This window comes from Scomber scombrus, chromosome 14 (assembly GCF_963691925.1).
Source record: "Scomber scombrus chromosome 14, fScoSco1.1, whole genome shotgun sequence".
Lineage (NCBI taxonomy): Eukaryota > Metazoa > Chordata > Actinopteri > Scombriformes > Scombridae > Scomber > Scomber scombrus.
The window spans coordinates 4,957,738-4,969,958 of NC_084983.1; the positions used below are offsets into that span (position 1 = coordinate 4,957,738).

Sequence of the window (12,221 nt, forward strand, 5' to 3'; positions counted from 1 at the left end):
AACTATTGAAACTGCATAATTTACGTCTTGCAGTATATTACTTTGGTTAAATTTGAAATTATTGCTTTTATACTATTTAACCAAGTGTTGTTAATGTAACTGTCATAAAATTAATATTAATAAGTTATATTTGTTAATATTACAATAGATATTTGCTGTTTTCATGTTTGTCATGAAGTAGCACCACTGGAAAGACATGAAATCTGATTGTTGAGTTACTCTTGAACCACTAGGGGGCGACACCTCGCCTTTCCTCACTAAGGACACGTCACTACACTACAGCGGCAAGTTAGGGAACTGGAGTTGAATGACAGCCGAAGAACCAATCGGATTCATGTGGGATTACTTTTGACTGACGATTAGCCAATAAACGTGTACCATGGCGTGGTTGGGGCGGGCTTAGCTCACGGTGAAGGTTGTGCGTGGAAAGTGTATGAGTTACAGTAGCGGAGCAGGGTGAGTCTTAATGAACATTATTAAGCCTTGTAGCTCAGGTAAATGCACCCGTTTTTATTTCAGGCTGTTCTGCTGCTTTGACATGTGAGGGAGACACTGCTATTCTCTTATTAATGCTGGACTTTTCATTGTACAGCTGCTAACCGAGCAGGTTAGCCTCGCTAAGCTAGCTGCTTACACACTTAATGCTAAAACTGGAAGGAAGCAGCATCAACAGAGCCGGCCTGATACCGACAAGCTTTAAGAGGCTGTTCAATCTATGTTGCTTTAATTATAAATGTGCACATGATGCGTGCTGATAGCTGGTTGATACATATTAGCTGTTGCTCTGTTGGCTGTGTCAGTTAAGTCAGTCAGTTAAGGCTCGCTCTGTTGGTGCCGCCTTCAAAGTTAGCATTAATGAGAGCTGTGGTCAGATTGATAGTTTTATTGTTTTCTATGTGCAATATACTTCATGCAAAATGTGAATAAGACAGGCTTCTGACAAACCTCTGGAGAGCTTTCCCAGAGTGGGTGCTTCCTGGTTCCTGACGACACATCTTAGTGCGTGGCCTCCTCTGGTTGGGCTGAACATGGAAGTTTCCTCCTCACAGAAGACCTGCAAACATTTTCACACTTAGCTTAAGTTTATTCTAATAATGACACTTCTATTAATACAGTGAAAGCAGAACTAGATACCCCCGCAGTGCTTTGCTCCACAGCTGTCCTGTTTGTAACCTCCTTTCTGACTTTTGCAGTGATTGTTCTCCTCCCCTCAGGTAGTACGGTGAGCTGTCCCTAAACCTCGCCAAAATGACCAAGCTGGGCTTCCTGCGTTTGTCCTATGAGAAGCAGGACACGCTGCTGAAGCTGCTCATCCTGTCTATGGCTGCTGTCCTCTGTGAGTCCCCTGCTTCCTATGTATTACATCTTCTTTGCAGAAACATCAGTTGTCTCCCCAGTATTAAAAACACATCACTCTATATGCTTTTTCCTCCTCCTCAGCGTTCTCAACCAGACTTTTTTCCGTCTTGAGGTTTGAAAGCGTGATCCATGAGTTTGATCCGTAAGTGCTGCTTGTGTCACGGTTTCTTGCAAGTGTTGTTAATTGGTACCTTTCCTTAAAGTAAAGCCTCAACTTCACCTTCACTTCACCCTCAGGTACTTCAACTACCGTACCACCCGCTTCCTAGCAGAAGAAGGATTTTATAAGTTTCACAACTGGTTTGATGATAGAGCATGGTATCCTCTTGGGAGAATCATTGGTGGCACCATTTATCCAGGTAGGAATCAGTAGACAAATATAGGTGTGTTAACTTTATTTTGCAACAGTATACTGTCTGCAAACCTGACTGGAACACCTGTTTTCCTCTCTCTGTCACCAGGACTGATGATCACCTCTGCCGTCCTGTACCACGTCCTACATTTTTTCCACATCACCATTGACATCCGTAATGTCTGCGTCTTCCTGGCTCCCTTATTCTCCTCCTTCACCGCCATCGTCACCTACCACTTCACCAAGGAACTGAAGGTAGGACAGATCATTAGAGGCACAAACATCATGAATTTGTTAAAAAAATTCTTAATAAAACTAAACATAATAGTAAAATTTAAAAGCGTACTCAGTATAGGACTGTTTTCTTTTGAATGTAGTCTTGTTTGTGAGAGGTCAAGTCCATGCTTTTTAGTGCTGTGTGTATATAACTACACATTTCTGCCGCTAAACAGCCTTTTGTCTCTTTAGGATGCAGGTGCTGGGCTCTTGGCTGCAGCCATGATTGCAGTGGTGCCTGGTTATATCTCTCGTTCTGTTGCTGGCTCCTATGACAATGAAGGTACACACCTGACGTGCATGGTAATGTTATATCATGTAAATATCACAAAAAGATTGTTTATCAAATCTGTCTCTGCTCTACTTCTCAGGTATTGCCATTTTCTGCATGCTGTTGACCTACTACATGTGGATCAAGGCTGTCAAAACAGGCTCAGTGTACTGGTCCTCCATGTGCGCTCTGGCCTACTTCTACATGGTGAGCAGATGATGCAGATAGGAGTGGAGGAGATTTATAAATGCATGCTTTGCTGACTGGATTCAGGAGTATGCAGAAGTCATAAAGTGTGTGTGTATGTAGGTTTCCTCCTGGGGTGGCTACGTGTTCCTGATCAACCTGATCCCGCTCCACGTCCTGGTTCTGATGCTCACAGGACGATTCTCGCACCGCATCTACGTGGCTTACTGCACAGTCTACTGCTTGGGCACCATCCTCTCCATGCAGATCTCATTTGTTGGTTTCCAGGTAAGATGAAGTTATGTCACATCAGTTATTCGTATACTCTAGATACTCAAGACTTGATGTGATGAGTTAGATGGGTCATGCCTCAGCTCACAGGACATTTTAGTCCAAAGCAATGTGGTTTTAGGATTAACTATGATGAAGGTCAAAATATCATCAAGGCCAAAGAAGATAGACATCACTGTCACATGATGGAGGGTAAAAGAGTGTTGACTCTGTTCTGTCTCTGCTTCCCTTCTACTACTAGCCGGTTCAGTCATCAGAGCACATGGCAGCTTTCGGTGTGTTCGGCTTGTGCCAGATTCACGCCTTCGTGGACTACCTGCGCAGCAAACTCAACGCCCAGCAGTTCGAGGTGCTGTTCAAGAGTGTCATCTCACTGGTGGGCTTCATCCTGCTGTCTGTGGGCACTGTCCTCATGCTGACGGGTAAGTGCACCAGTTAATACATCGGCATAGGTTGACTTAAAGGCTGTTGGAATATAATTGAAATAGTACAAAATATATACTAATCAAATGCTGGAATTACAATTTGAATGCTTATTTTTTAAAGTATTTGTAAATGTGTTGGCTAACAGTAGTGAATCTCACCCTTCACAATCTCATGTTCAATGTGCTGATGTAACGTCACAGTATCAGATATGACAGAAAGCGCTGCACCCAAAGAGATCACCACTCCTCACCATTTAAGAAGCGATGTGTAGAAAGTTTTTGAATTTTTGTGCACAAATGGAAAAATTAAAGAATAGCGGGCAAACAGTGAAATATCTGAGGCTGAGCGATCAGTGCTGCAGTTTGGGGTTTGGACACAGAGTTCCTGGACTTACAGTGCTCTCTGACCCAAATACACATTACATATTGATGTAAAGAGTTTGTTTATATTTTTAAGTTAAGTTTGAATATTAAAGATACTCCATTTTAAATTATTTTTGCCTTGGATCATGACTGACCTAAAGTATATTTCCTTTTGTTCTCCTTAGGTAAGATCTCTCCATGGACCGGTCGTTTCTACTCCCTGCTGGACCCCTCCTACGCCAAGAACAACATCCCCATCATCGCCTCTGTCTCTGAGCATCAGCCCACCACCTGGTCCTCATACTACTTTGACCTCCAGCTGCTGGTCTTTATGTTCCCAGGTAAGTGTTCAATCAATAGAAACACACAGAGTAACGAGAGATTGATGCTGCTCCATCACTCCACTGATGATGCAGATGAAGTTTTGACTGATGGTTTTATCCTCTCCTTCCAGTTGGCCTGTACTACTGTTTCAACAACCTGTCTGATGCCAGGATCTTCATCATCATGTATGGAGTCACCAGCATGTACTTCTCCGCTGTCATGGTACGTCCTATGTAACATTATATGGATTAATTTACATAACTTATGAGCCACATGTTAGATATACATCACATCACATGGGGTAAAGTACAGCTTGTTTGTTGCCTCCTCAGGTGCGTCTGATGCTGGTGCTGGCCCCAGTCATGTGCATCCTGTCAGGCATCGGCGTGTCTCAGGTGCTCACCACCTACATGAAGAATCTGGATGTCAGCCGGCCAGACAAGAAGAGCAAGAAGCAGCAGGACGCCACCTACCCCATCAAAAATGAGGTGGGAGGTCTTTAGAGACTAGTTCAGAGTCACAGCCGTTAAGAGACGTGTGCAGAGTGTGTTGACAGTTTGGGTGCACCTGTTTCACAAATAATGAACATGTCAGGTGTGGAAAGACTTTGTACAAAGCTGCTGCCTATTGGAGACCTGTTCTTGCTTATTTAATGAAGTTTCAAATCTAAATTATAAATAATAAAAAAATAATTTAAAATAAAATCAAATTCTTGTTAAATTAAGCAGGCCAGAGATTTTCCTGAACTGAAAAATCCTACTAGACAGAAAAAAAGCACAGTGACGGTCTCACAGATAGAGCTCTAAAACCTAACAATGTCCTGTTTTTGTATCTGTCAGGTTGCCAGTGGGATGATTCTGGTCATGGCCTTCTTCCTCATCACATACACCTTTCACTCTACCTGGGTGACCAGTGAAGCCTACTCCTCTCCCTCTATTGTCCTTTCGGCCCGCGGAGGCGATGGCAGCCGCATTATCTTCGACGACTTCAGAGAGGCGTACTACTGGCTCCGTCACAATACTCCTGAGGTCAGTCATAATTAAAGAAACAAATGTCAGTGAATAGGGGAGTTTGTTTAAAAGGTTTCCATTCAGATACATGAGTTTAAGTGTTTGTTTTTTTTTCTAGGATGCTAAAGTCATGTCATGGTGGGATTATGGCTATCAGATAACCGCCATGGCTAATCGAACTATTCTAGTGGACAACAACACATGGAACAACACGCACATCTCCAGAGTTGGACAGGTGAGTAGCGTAACCTTCAAAGTGACATGAACGTGTCTCCATGTTTTTCCATGAGTGTTGTTTTGCTGACTTGGCTGCTGTTTTTTGTTCTGTAGGCCATGGCATCCACAGAAGAGCGGGCGTATGAGATCATGAGGGAGCTGGATGTCAGTTATGTCCTGGTCATCTTCGGAGGACTGACTGGTTATTCCTCAGATGGTACGTCCCAATATCAGGAGATGCTCAGTCTTTATAACACTGAGGCTTTTTAAGATAGCTTGACTTAAGCATACAGGGCACATACACCTTCTGACTAAAGTCAGGTTTAATAGTCTGTTTGCTTTAACAATCGATTTGAAATATATAAAAATCAATTGAGATATTTTTTCGAAGGCATATTTTAGCGCCACGTCTCTTAACGGATCCATTTCTCTGCATCACAGACATCAATAAGTTCCTGTGGATGGTCCGTATCGGGGGAAGCACAGACACAGGAAAACACATCAAGGAGCACGACTACTACACCCCCACCGGGGAGTTCAGAGTGGATCGCGAGGGCTCACCCGTCCTGCTCAACTGCCTTATGTACAAGATGTGCTACTACCGCTTCGGCCAGGTCTACACAGAGGCCAGTGAGTAACTCCACAGTCAAGTCCCATATTTGTCACTGTGTTTTGATTTAAAATCACAATGACTTGCATCCAGGCATTATTGCTGGTTTGTCTCTTTATATATTCTGTATAACTGCATCCTTTTCTTCCATAATTCCACTGATCTCAATGATCTTCTTTGCAGAGCGCCCACCAGGTTATGACAGAGTGAGGAACGCTGAGATTGGAAACAAAGACTTTGAACTGGATGTGTTGGAGGAGGCCTACACAACGGAGCACTGGCTGGTTAGGATATACAAGGTAAAACTAAAGAAACCTTCTTACCTAGCTATGTTGGATAGACAAAATAAAACATGGGTTAGAGAAAATTTGTAATGGGCTTTTTTGGTAGTTTTTTTATACACAATCGAAAAAATAATTAATACACCTTCATTCAAATCCATTATGAGTTGTGAACAGATCGGTCTAAAGAATTTGTGTTCCATCTTCTAGGTGAAAGATTTGGACAACCGGGGTCTTTCCAGGACATAAGACCTCCAGGCAGCAGTGAAAACACCAATTTTAGCGCACAGCACTGAACACCTTCCCCTGTGGTCAGCAGATGAGTTGAGAAAAAAATAAAAAAAGAGTACTTTTTTATACTTTTTGTTTTTTGGGGGAAGAAATTTGCATCGAAGAGATTTTTGTTTTTTCTTCTTTTTTTGCGTGTGTGGATGATTTTCAAATTTTTTTTTAATTGTTATAATGAAATGTCTCATCTGGGATCAGAGGGAGTGGGTGTCAAATCGTCCAATCTGATGTCAGGAAAGTGTAATTAACCATGAAGCGGCCAAAAAGAAAGCAGTGTTCATTTAAGAGCGCTTTGGATTTTTACAATGTGGTCAATTAAAGTGGGATTAAAAACAAGAACATGCTGGTTTGTTTTTCCTTCCTATTAATGTAGACAGCATTTAGTAAACCTCAAATAATTCAGTATTTCATCACAATATTCCATCTGTTGAAATTGTGTAAAAGTTGTACTCTACACCTCTTAAGGTCATTATAAAAAGGTCCCATTTTCACCTCCTACCCCCCCCCCCAAAAAAATACTTTATAAAATAAAGATTTTTTTAAGGACAATTGTTTCATCAACATTAAAAATCTGGCATCAAAGCAGAACTATAGGATAATATTTCCTTTTATTGTAGTGCACTCAGCAATACTCGTCAACAACAGTAGAAGGGGAAAGTCAATAATACTTGGACAGAAATTGTATGTCCCCCAATATGATAAAACGCGTGACAATATAAAATACTTACAGATGCATTAAGATTAGTGAAACTGTTAAATATCAGTATAAAGTGGCAGTTAGTTCCAGTCCCATACATTCATACAGTTCTCTGCTTCTTTTTTTTTTTTCCTTGTTAAAAGCGGTACACATGTATTAGAGTCCCCCTCTCACAGCCTGGGCTGGTCTGGCAGATCATCCAGCAGTGCAGGGTTTTTTCTGTAAATGTAAGCGTTGGGATCGTCATCCATCTTCACCAGCTCGGCCAGCGAAGACACGCAGAGGTCGTGATCGACCAGCATCGACGGCAGCCGGGAGGATTTGCGCTGGATGCGGTTGGAGCGTCGTACCGGAGTCAGAAACTTCAGATCTTTGATGTTGCTCTTTCGCCTGGATCCACTTGCACCGACATCGCCTTCGATTGTCTTTTTGACACTAAACACAAAAAGACATTTCAGAAACATTACAATTGAACCCATGAATAAATTAAATGAGTGCTTTATTACAAATGAAAGCTGAGGGTCTCACCTTTGCAAGTAGGGAGTGGTCTTAACACTGTATTTTACAACTGAGGCATCCTCCATCTGTGGCATGTTCTCCATCTCATCATCATCATCTTCATAATCATCGCTTTCTACTTCCTCCCCATCATCTGTCTCCACCTTCTGTTCATCATTTTCCTCTGCTCCATCCCTCACTTGCTCATCCTTAGGCTGCTCGCTGACAGCCTCAGAGGTTTCACCCTTCAGCTCCACCTTTTCACACTCGTCCTTCAGTTTACCATCCTCCATCTCAACATTACTACACTCATCTGTCACCTGTGAAAGATCTTATAGGTACAGAAAGGTTCATGTAAATAGAAGCATCTGTGTGGAGTGCAAAAACAGCTGCAGTCAAAGTGAGTATTATTGTTAAGAGCAGAAATGTCAGTGACCTCAGTAGATTGAATGTTTTAAATATATTCTACTGCAAACCGATCATAGTGGGCAGAATAACATGAACTCACCATCTGAGCATCTAGAGGGCGTCTCCATGGCATCCAAAGCATAACACAGATTCACAACAATCTGTAACAAGTGAAAACAAGACTTAATAATGTGAACAGTAATATTTTGAATCTGACAAAAATTAAGAGAGGACACCGTTTCCTTACATCATCAACTCTGTCCTGTGGGTCAACAGGCAGATCTGCGTCTGAGTTTTCGAGCAGGTCCAGGGTGGTGTTCATGATCACTGGAGTCAGGCTGTGTGTGGTGAGTCCCGCTCCCAGGATATCTGCACAGAGAGCAGCAGCAGGAGAGTCTGGCTTTTGTGCTTCCAGTCTGGGTTCAGGTTCGGGGTCACACTGTGCAACAGGCTGAGGCTCAACGTGAGGATGAGACTGAGGTTTGAGCTCTGCAGGTGCTGATACTTTGGTTTTAGAGGATGCTGCTGCTGTCACAGCTGGTCTCTTTAGAGTCTTGCCCTTGGAGGCTAGCCAGTCTGCCAGTTTTGCTCTGTGAGGGTGAAACAAAGATTTTTTAACATATCTGATGTACAGTAACAACAAAGAAAACATTACACGTGTAGAAAATAAATAAATAATTACCTTCTTTCCTCTACAGTCTCCATGGAGTATCTGTATTGGCTGAGGGTGCTTGTGACAGGAGGCTTGTTGACCTTCTTGTCTGTCACTGGAATCTTTGGCTTTGAGCTCTGAGTCCCACTTGCCTTGGTGAGAGCTGCGGTAGTGTTTCTGGAGCTGGTGCTAGTTAGAGTTGCTGGGACGGTTCTGACAGGAGGGCGAGCAGAGCGGAAGGCAGTAGGAGGACGGCTGGTGACGGTGGGCTTGGACGCCTGTGCGAGCTCATCCGAAACAGACTTGGACCTTGACGGTGCAGGTTTTGGTGCGCGACGCCCTTGCAGCTCAACAACAGATTTAGACCTGCTTTTCGTGAAATGTCCAACCCTTTGGCTCTCTGGCTTGGGTGCTGGTGGTTTCGGATCTGCCCCACCCGCTTTAGCACTTGCCTTCCAAATGGATCCGATTTTTGACTGGACCACCTTGCCTTTGTACGTGCCGGGAGCAGGTTTGGTTGATTGCACAGGAGCTGGTGGCTTTGGAGCTTCTGCTGCTATTTTTTTGTGTTTTACAGCCTGATCGGAGAGGAAGACCCTGCTGTGTGTTTGGCGTTGTTTGGCGTCACCACCAGCAGCAGCAGCAACAGCAACTCCTTTCATATCTCTCTGCACAGACTTGACCTTTTTCAGAATATCACCAGATGCTGACCTTGTGTATGCTGGTTTTGCTGAGGCTTTAAGAGGACCACTTTTCCCCAGAGTCTGCTCTTTCTCATTTCTTTTCACTTGGAGGAGACCAGCGGATGTTGTCGTCTTAGGAAATTCTCTTTTGATGGATTTGATTTCGTGTTTGGGCTGAGCATTCTCCTTGTTTTCCTAAACACAATTACAACCATCAGGCAGGATACATTTGGGCTTTTCTGAACGTAACTTTTAGCAATCTCAACATGAAAAGTAACCACATGATTCTCATTAATGTTAACTTACCTTCCTATTAGTGTATTTTCTTCTTGTGACGTTGTCCATGGTGAAGCCTCAACCAGCGGTTAGATAAAGATATATCTGAAAGGTAAACAAAGCAATAAACATACCAACACAGATCAGGTGGTACCATTCATTTCTCACTAACTGCACCCAGCAAGTCAGAGTGAACAAAACTCTGTCCGAACTCACAATCATTAGTACTAGAGCACCTCAAGGGTGTGTTAGCTCACCTGTGCTGTTCACTCTTTATACAAATGAATGGCATTAGCCACACTGAAAATGTAAGCATCTTTAAATTTTCTGATGACACTGCCATCTTAGGACTTATGCAGACCAATTCTGGTGTGCTAGGGAATAAGTCTGCCATCTATGAGTGTGTACAGTGGTGCGACAAACACCATCTCATCCTCAACACAAAAAAAACTGAGGAGATGGTGTTTGATCCAAAGTCTCTGGCTCTTGCTGAGCATTCACCAGTGATCATCTACGATCAGAGCATAGTGCAGGTGGACTCGTACAGATACCAGGGCATCAACATAGATAACAATCTGGGGTGGAGGAGCCATGTGGAGGTCATCTGTACCAAAGTACAGCAGAGGCTGCACTTCCTGAGAAAGCTGAGAACCTTTGGTGTGACCCAGGAGGTGCAACGCCTGTTCTACCATGCGGTGGTGGAAAGCCTACTGCACTATGGGATTTCAGCATGGTTTGGAAATTTGACAGTCCAGGCCAAGGACCAAATTCACAGACTAGTACAAACAGCCATGAAGATTATGGGAGTCCGCCAACTCATCTCAGATCTAACCCAAGTTCTCCACCCTGAATATCAGCTCCTCCCCTCAGGCAGACGGTACAGAATCACTTTAAGCAAGCACAACCGGTTCGGAAAAATCTTTTGTCCCCTTATCTATTAAGGCCCTCACCACCACCTAGGCTGGAATAGGGAGACACCATTGTCGCACTGTATTCTTTTTATTGTTTAATGTCGCTCATCACTGTACTACTGTAAACATGTGTGCCTCTGTCTTGTTTTGTTTTTATGGTAATGTATGGGCATGTGCAATTGAATGGAGGCAGTTGTCCTACTGCTGCATTTTATTATGTCTGGATAATGTGTTGTTGTTTTTTGTACTGTTTACAATGCACAAACTGTAAAGTCCAAGACACATTTCCCACTGGGACAGTAAGTCTATCCTATCCTAAGATGTAATGAATAACACATACACAGCTACATTATGTAATATGTGAGGATGCATGCTACATTCTAAGATGAGATATTCCTTCATTAGTCCCATTATGGGAAGATTTACATTATTGCAGCAGCAAAGTGGACAGTAAAAATAGGATTGTCAATTAAAAAATAAATAAATAAAAGAATAATAATTAATAAGTTAGTACAAAAGCAATAAAAACAATAGTAGTAAAAAATATATAGTAAAATAATATTAATATTATGTACAGTAATAGTAGCATTACCTACAAGTACCATTATGTAAATAACATTCTGCGAGTAAACCCGAGTTCTTACACCTAACACTGTCCCAAAACGTCAATGACACTACAGTGAATTTGTGCAAGTGACATTTTATTCTTTATTATTGTCCATCAAATGGTCGATTGTCTTCCTAGGGTCCACTCACGCCTTATCGTTTGCCCCTGTCTGTAACCTAATTTATATATATATATATATATATATATGTGTGTGTTTTTTTACCTTTAGAGAAAATGTCATCGACAGTTAGGGTTAAAATTATAAATGGAAAGCGACTTTAGTCACGTTACGTTCACCTATAAGAAAGAAACGGTCAGCTAAACTTCAGTGAGCAAAACATAACGTTTGTTGAAGATACAAGTTAAGCAACAAATAAACATTGTTAAGGAGACGTTAACCGCTAGCTGTCTGCTCTTGTACCTTTACATATATTTTTATCAAGTTAAAAACTAAACGTTAACTTACCCCGCTTTGCTCTTTTGTAATAAAATGTGAGGCGGCTCCCTCTGTAACAGCAACACCACAACTCTAAACAGGTCGTTTGACTGCTCCAACATAAAATGCCTTCCGATTTGAAGTGGCGCTGCGGCGCTGCAATTGGTTCCGCTAGTATCGCGAGAGGATAATATTAACCAATAGACTCAAACCTGAGAACGAGAATAGAAGAATACTAGCTTCATTCATTCGTTCAACATGTTTTCAAGTTTGAATGATTTTAAAAGAAAATAGGACTGTGCTGCACGCCCACTGCAGGGCATGTGCTGCTCAGTGTAATGGTATTTAATATCATTACATTTACATGACGTTACCAAAATGTACACATGACCTAACTTACAATATTCATGCTTTCTGCACTGTTCGAGAACTTATAATGATGAGACCCTTATAGTAATCAATTATTTGTATTCATTACAGAGTTGAACATTACAATATGTTAGGATGATATGATATGGATGTATTATAAGAGTGTATGATATATGGTTGCTGCATGTTGTTTTTGTTTTCAACTATTTGAAAAGACTGCTATGCATTATGGGAAACAAACTAAGCGCCCTCAAAGGTGTGAAGCTCTGCGCGCGCCAAGCTTCAAGCGGAATTTCCTTCAAAATAAAATCCCAATTGTGATCGTAAAGGCGGAAGATAGTTTATATGTGTAATCTGTGTCCATAATGAAATAGATAAGAACAAAAACATGATAATAATAATAATAACAATAATAATAATTATGATGTTAAT

The 12,221-nt window shown here is 42.0% G+C and overlaps 2 protein-coding genes across 3 annotated transcripts; one reads left to right on the forward strand and one right to left on the reverse strand.

Annotated features, from left to right (window-relative positions):
- Positions 1–392: 392 nt before the first annotated feature.
- stt3a (STT3 oligosaccharyltransferase complex catalytic subunit A) lies at positions 393–6,591 on the forward strand. Its single transcript, XM_062433103.1, has 18 exons — positions 393–456; positions 1,215–1,336; positions 1,441–1,501; positions 1,597–1,718; positions 1,821–1,966; positions 2,180–2,270; positions 2,359–2,465; positions 2,568–2,732; positions 2,977–3,157; positions 3,709–3,864; positions 3,978–4,069; positions 4,180–4,335; positions 4,687–4,875; positions 4,976–5,092; positions 5,188–5,290; positions 5,515–5,703; positions 5,867–5,982; positions 6,175–6,591. The coding sequence occupies exons 2-18, from the start codon at positions 1,249–1,251 to the stop codon at positions 6,211–6,213; spliced, it is 2,118 nt and encodes a 705-aa protein (XP_062289087.1). The 5' UTR covers positions 393–456; positions 1,215–1,248; the 3' UTR covers positions 6,214–6,591.
- Positions 6,592–6,881: 290 nt separating this feature from the next.
- si:ch211-266i6.3 (cytoskeleton-associated protein 2) lies at positions 6,882–11,525 on the reverse strand. Of its 2 annotated transcripts, XM_062433231.1 has the most exons (7): positions 11,451–11,525; positions 9,497–9,571; positions 8,538–9,385; positions 8,103–8,445; positions 7,956–8,016; positions 7,478–7,778; positions 6,882–7,384 (listed from the first exon to the last, which is right to left on the reverse strand). In XM_062433231.1, exons 2-7 carry the CDS (start codon positions 9,533–9,535, stop codon positions 7,120–7,122), a joined length of 1,857 nt encoding a protein of 618 aa, XP_062289215.1. In that variant the 5' UTR covers positions 9,536–9,571; positions 11,451–11,525; the 3' UTR covers positions 6,882–7,119. The 2 variants fall into 2 exon arrangements, with proteins under 2 accessions (XP_062289215.1, XP_062289214.1); XM_062433230.1 differs by lacking the exon at positions 11,451–11,525 and having other exon boundaries at positions 9,497–9,648.
- Between the last annotated feature and the right edge of the window lie 696 nt (positions 11,526–12,221).

Excerpts from the sequence above, each read along its gene's own strand:
- si:ch211-266i6.3 (XM_062433231.1), bottom strand. The coding sequence starts at position 9,535 with ATGGACAACGTCACAAGAAGAAAATACACTAATAGGAAG. Across the intron at positions 8,446-8,537 it reads GAGACTGTAGAGGAAAGAAG|AGCAAAACTGGCAGACTGGC; the intron begins GTAATTATTTAT and ends TCACCCTCACAG. Across the intron at positions 7,385-7,477 it reads ACCACTCCCTACTTGCAAAG|TGTCAAAAAGACAATCGAAG; the intron begins GTGAGACCCTCA and ends TTTTGTGTTTAG.
- stt3a (XM_062433103.1), top strand. The coding sequence starts at position 1,249 with ATGACCAAGCTGGGCTTCCTGCGTTTGTCCTATGAGAAGCAGGACACG. Across the intron at positions 1,337-1,440 it reads GTCTATGGCTGCTGTCCTCT|CGTTCTCAACCAGACTTTTT; the intron begins GTGAGTCCCCTG and ends CCTCCTCCTCAG. Across the intron at positions 4,876-4,975 it reads TCCGTCACAATACTCCTGAG|GATGCTAAAGTCATGTCATG; the intron begins GTCAGTCATAAT and ends TTTTTTTTCTAG.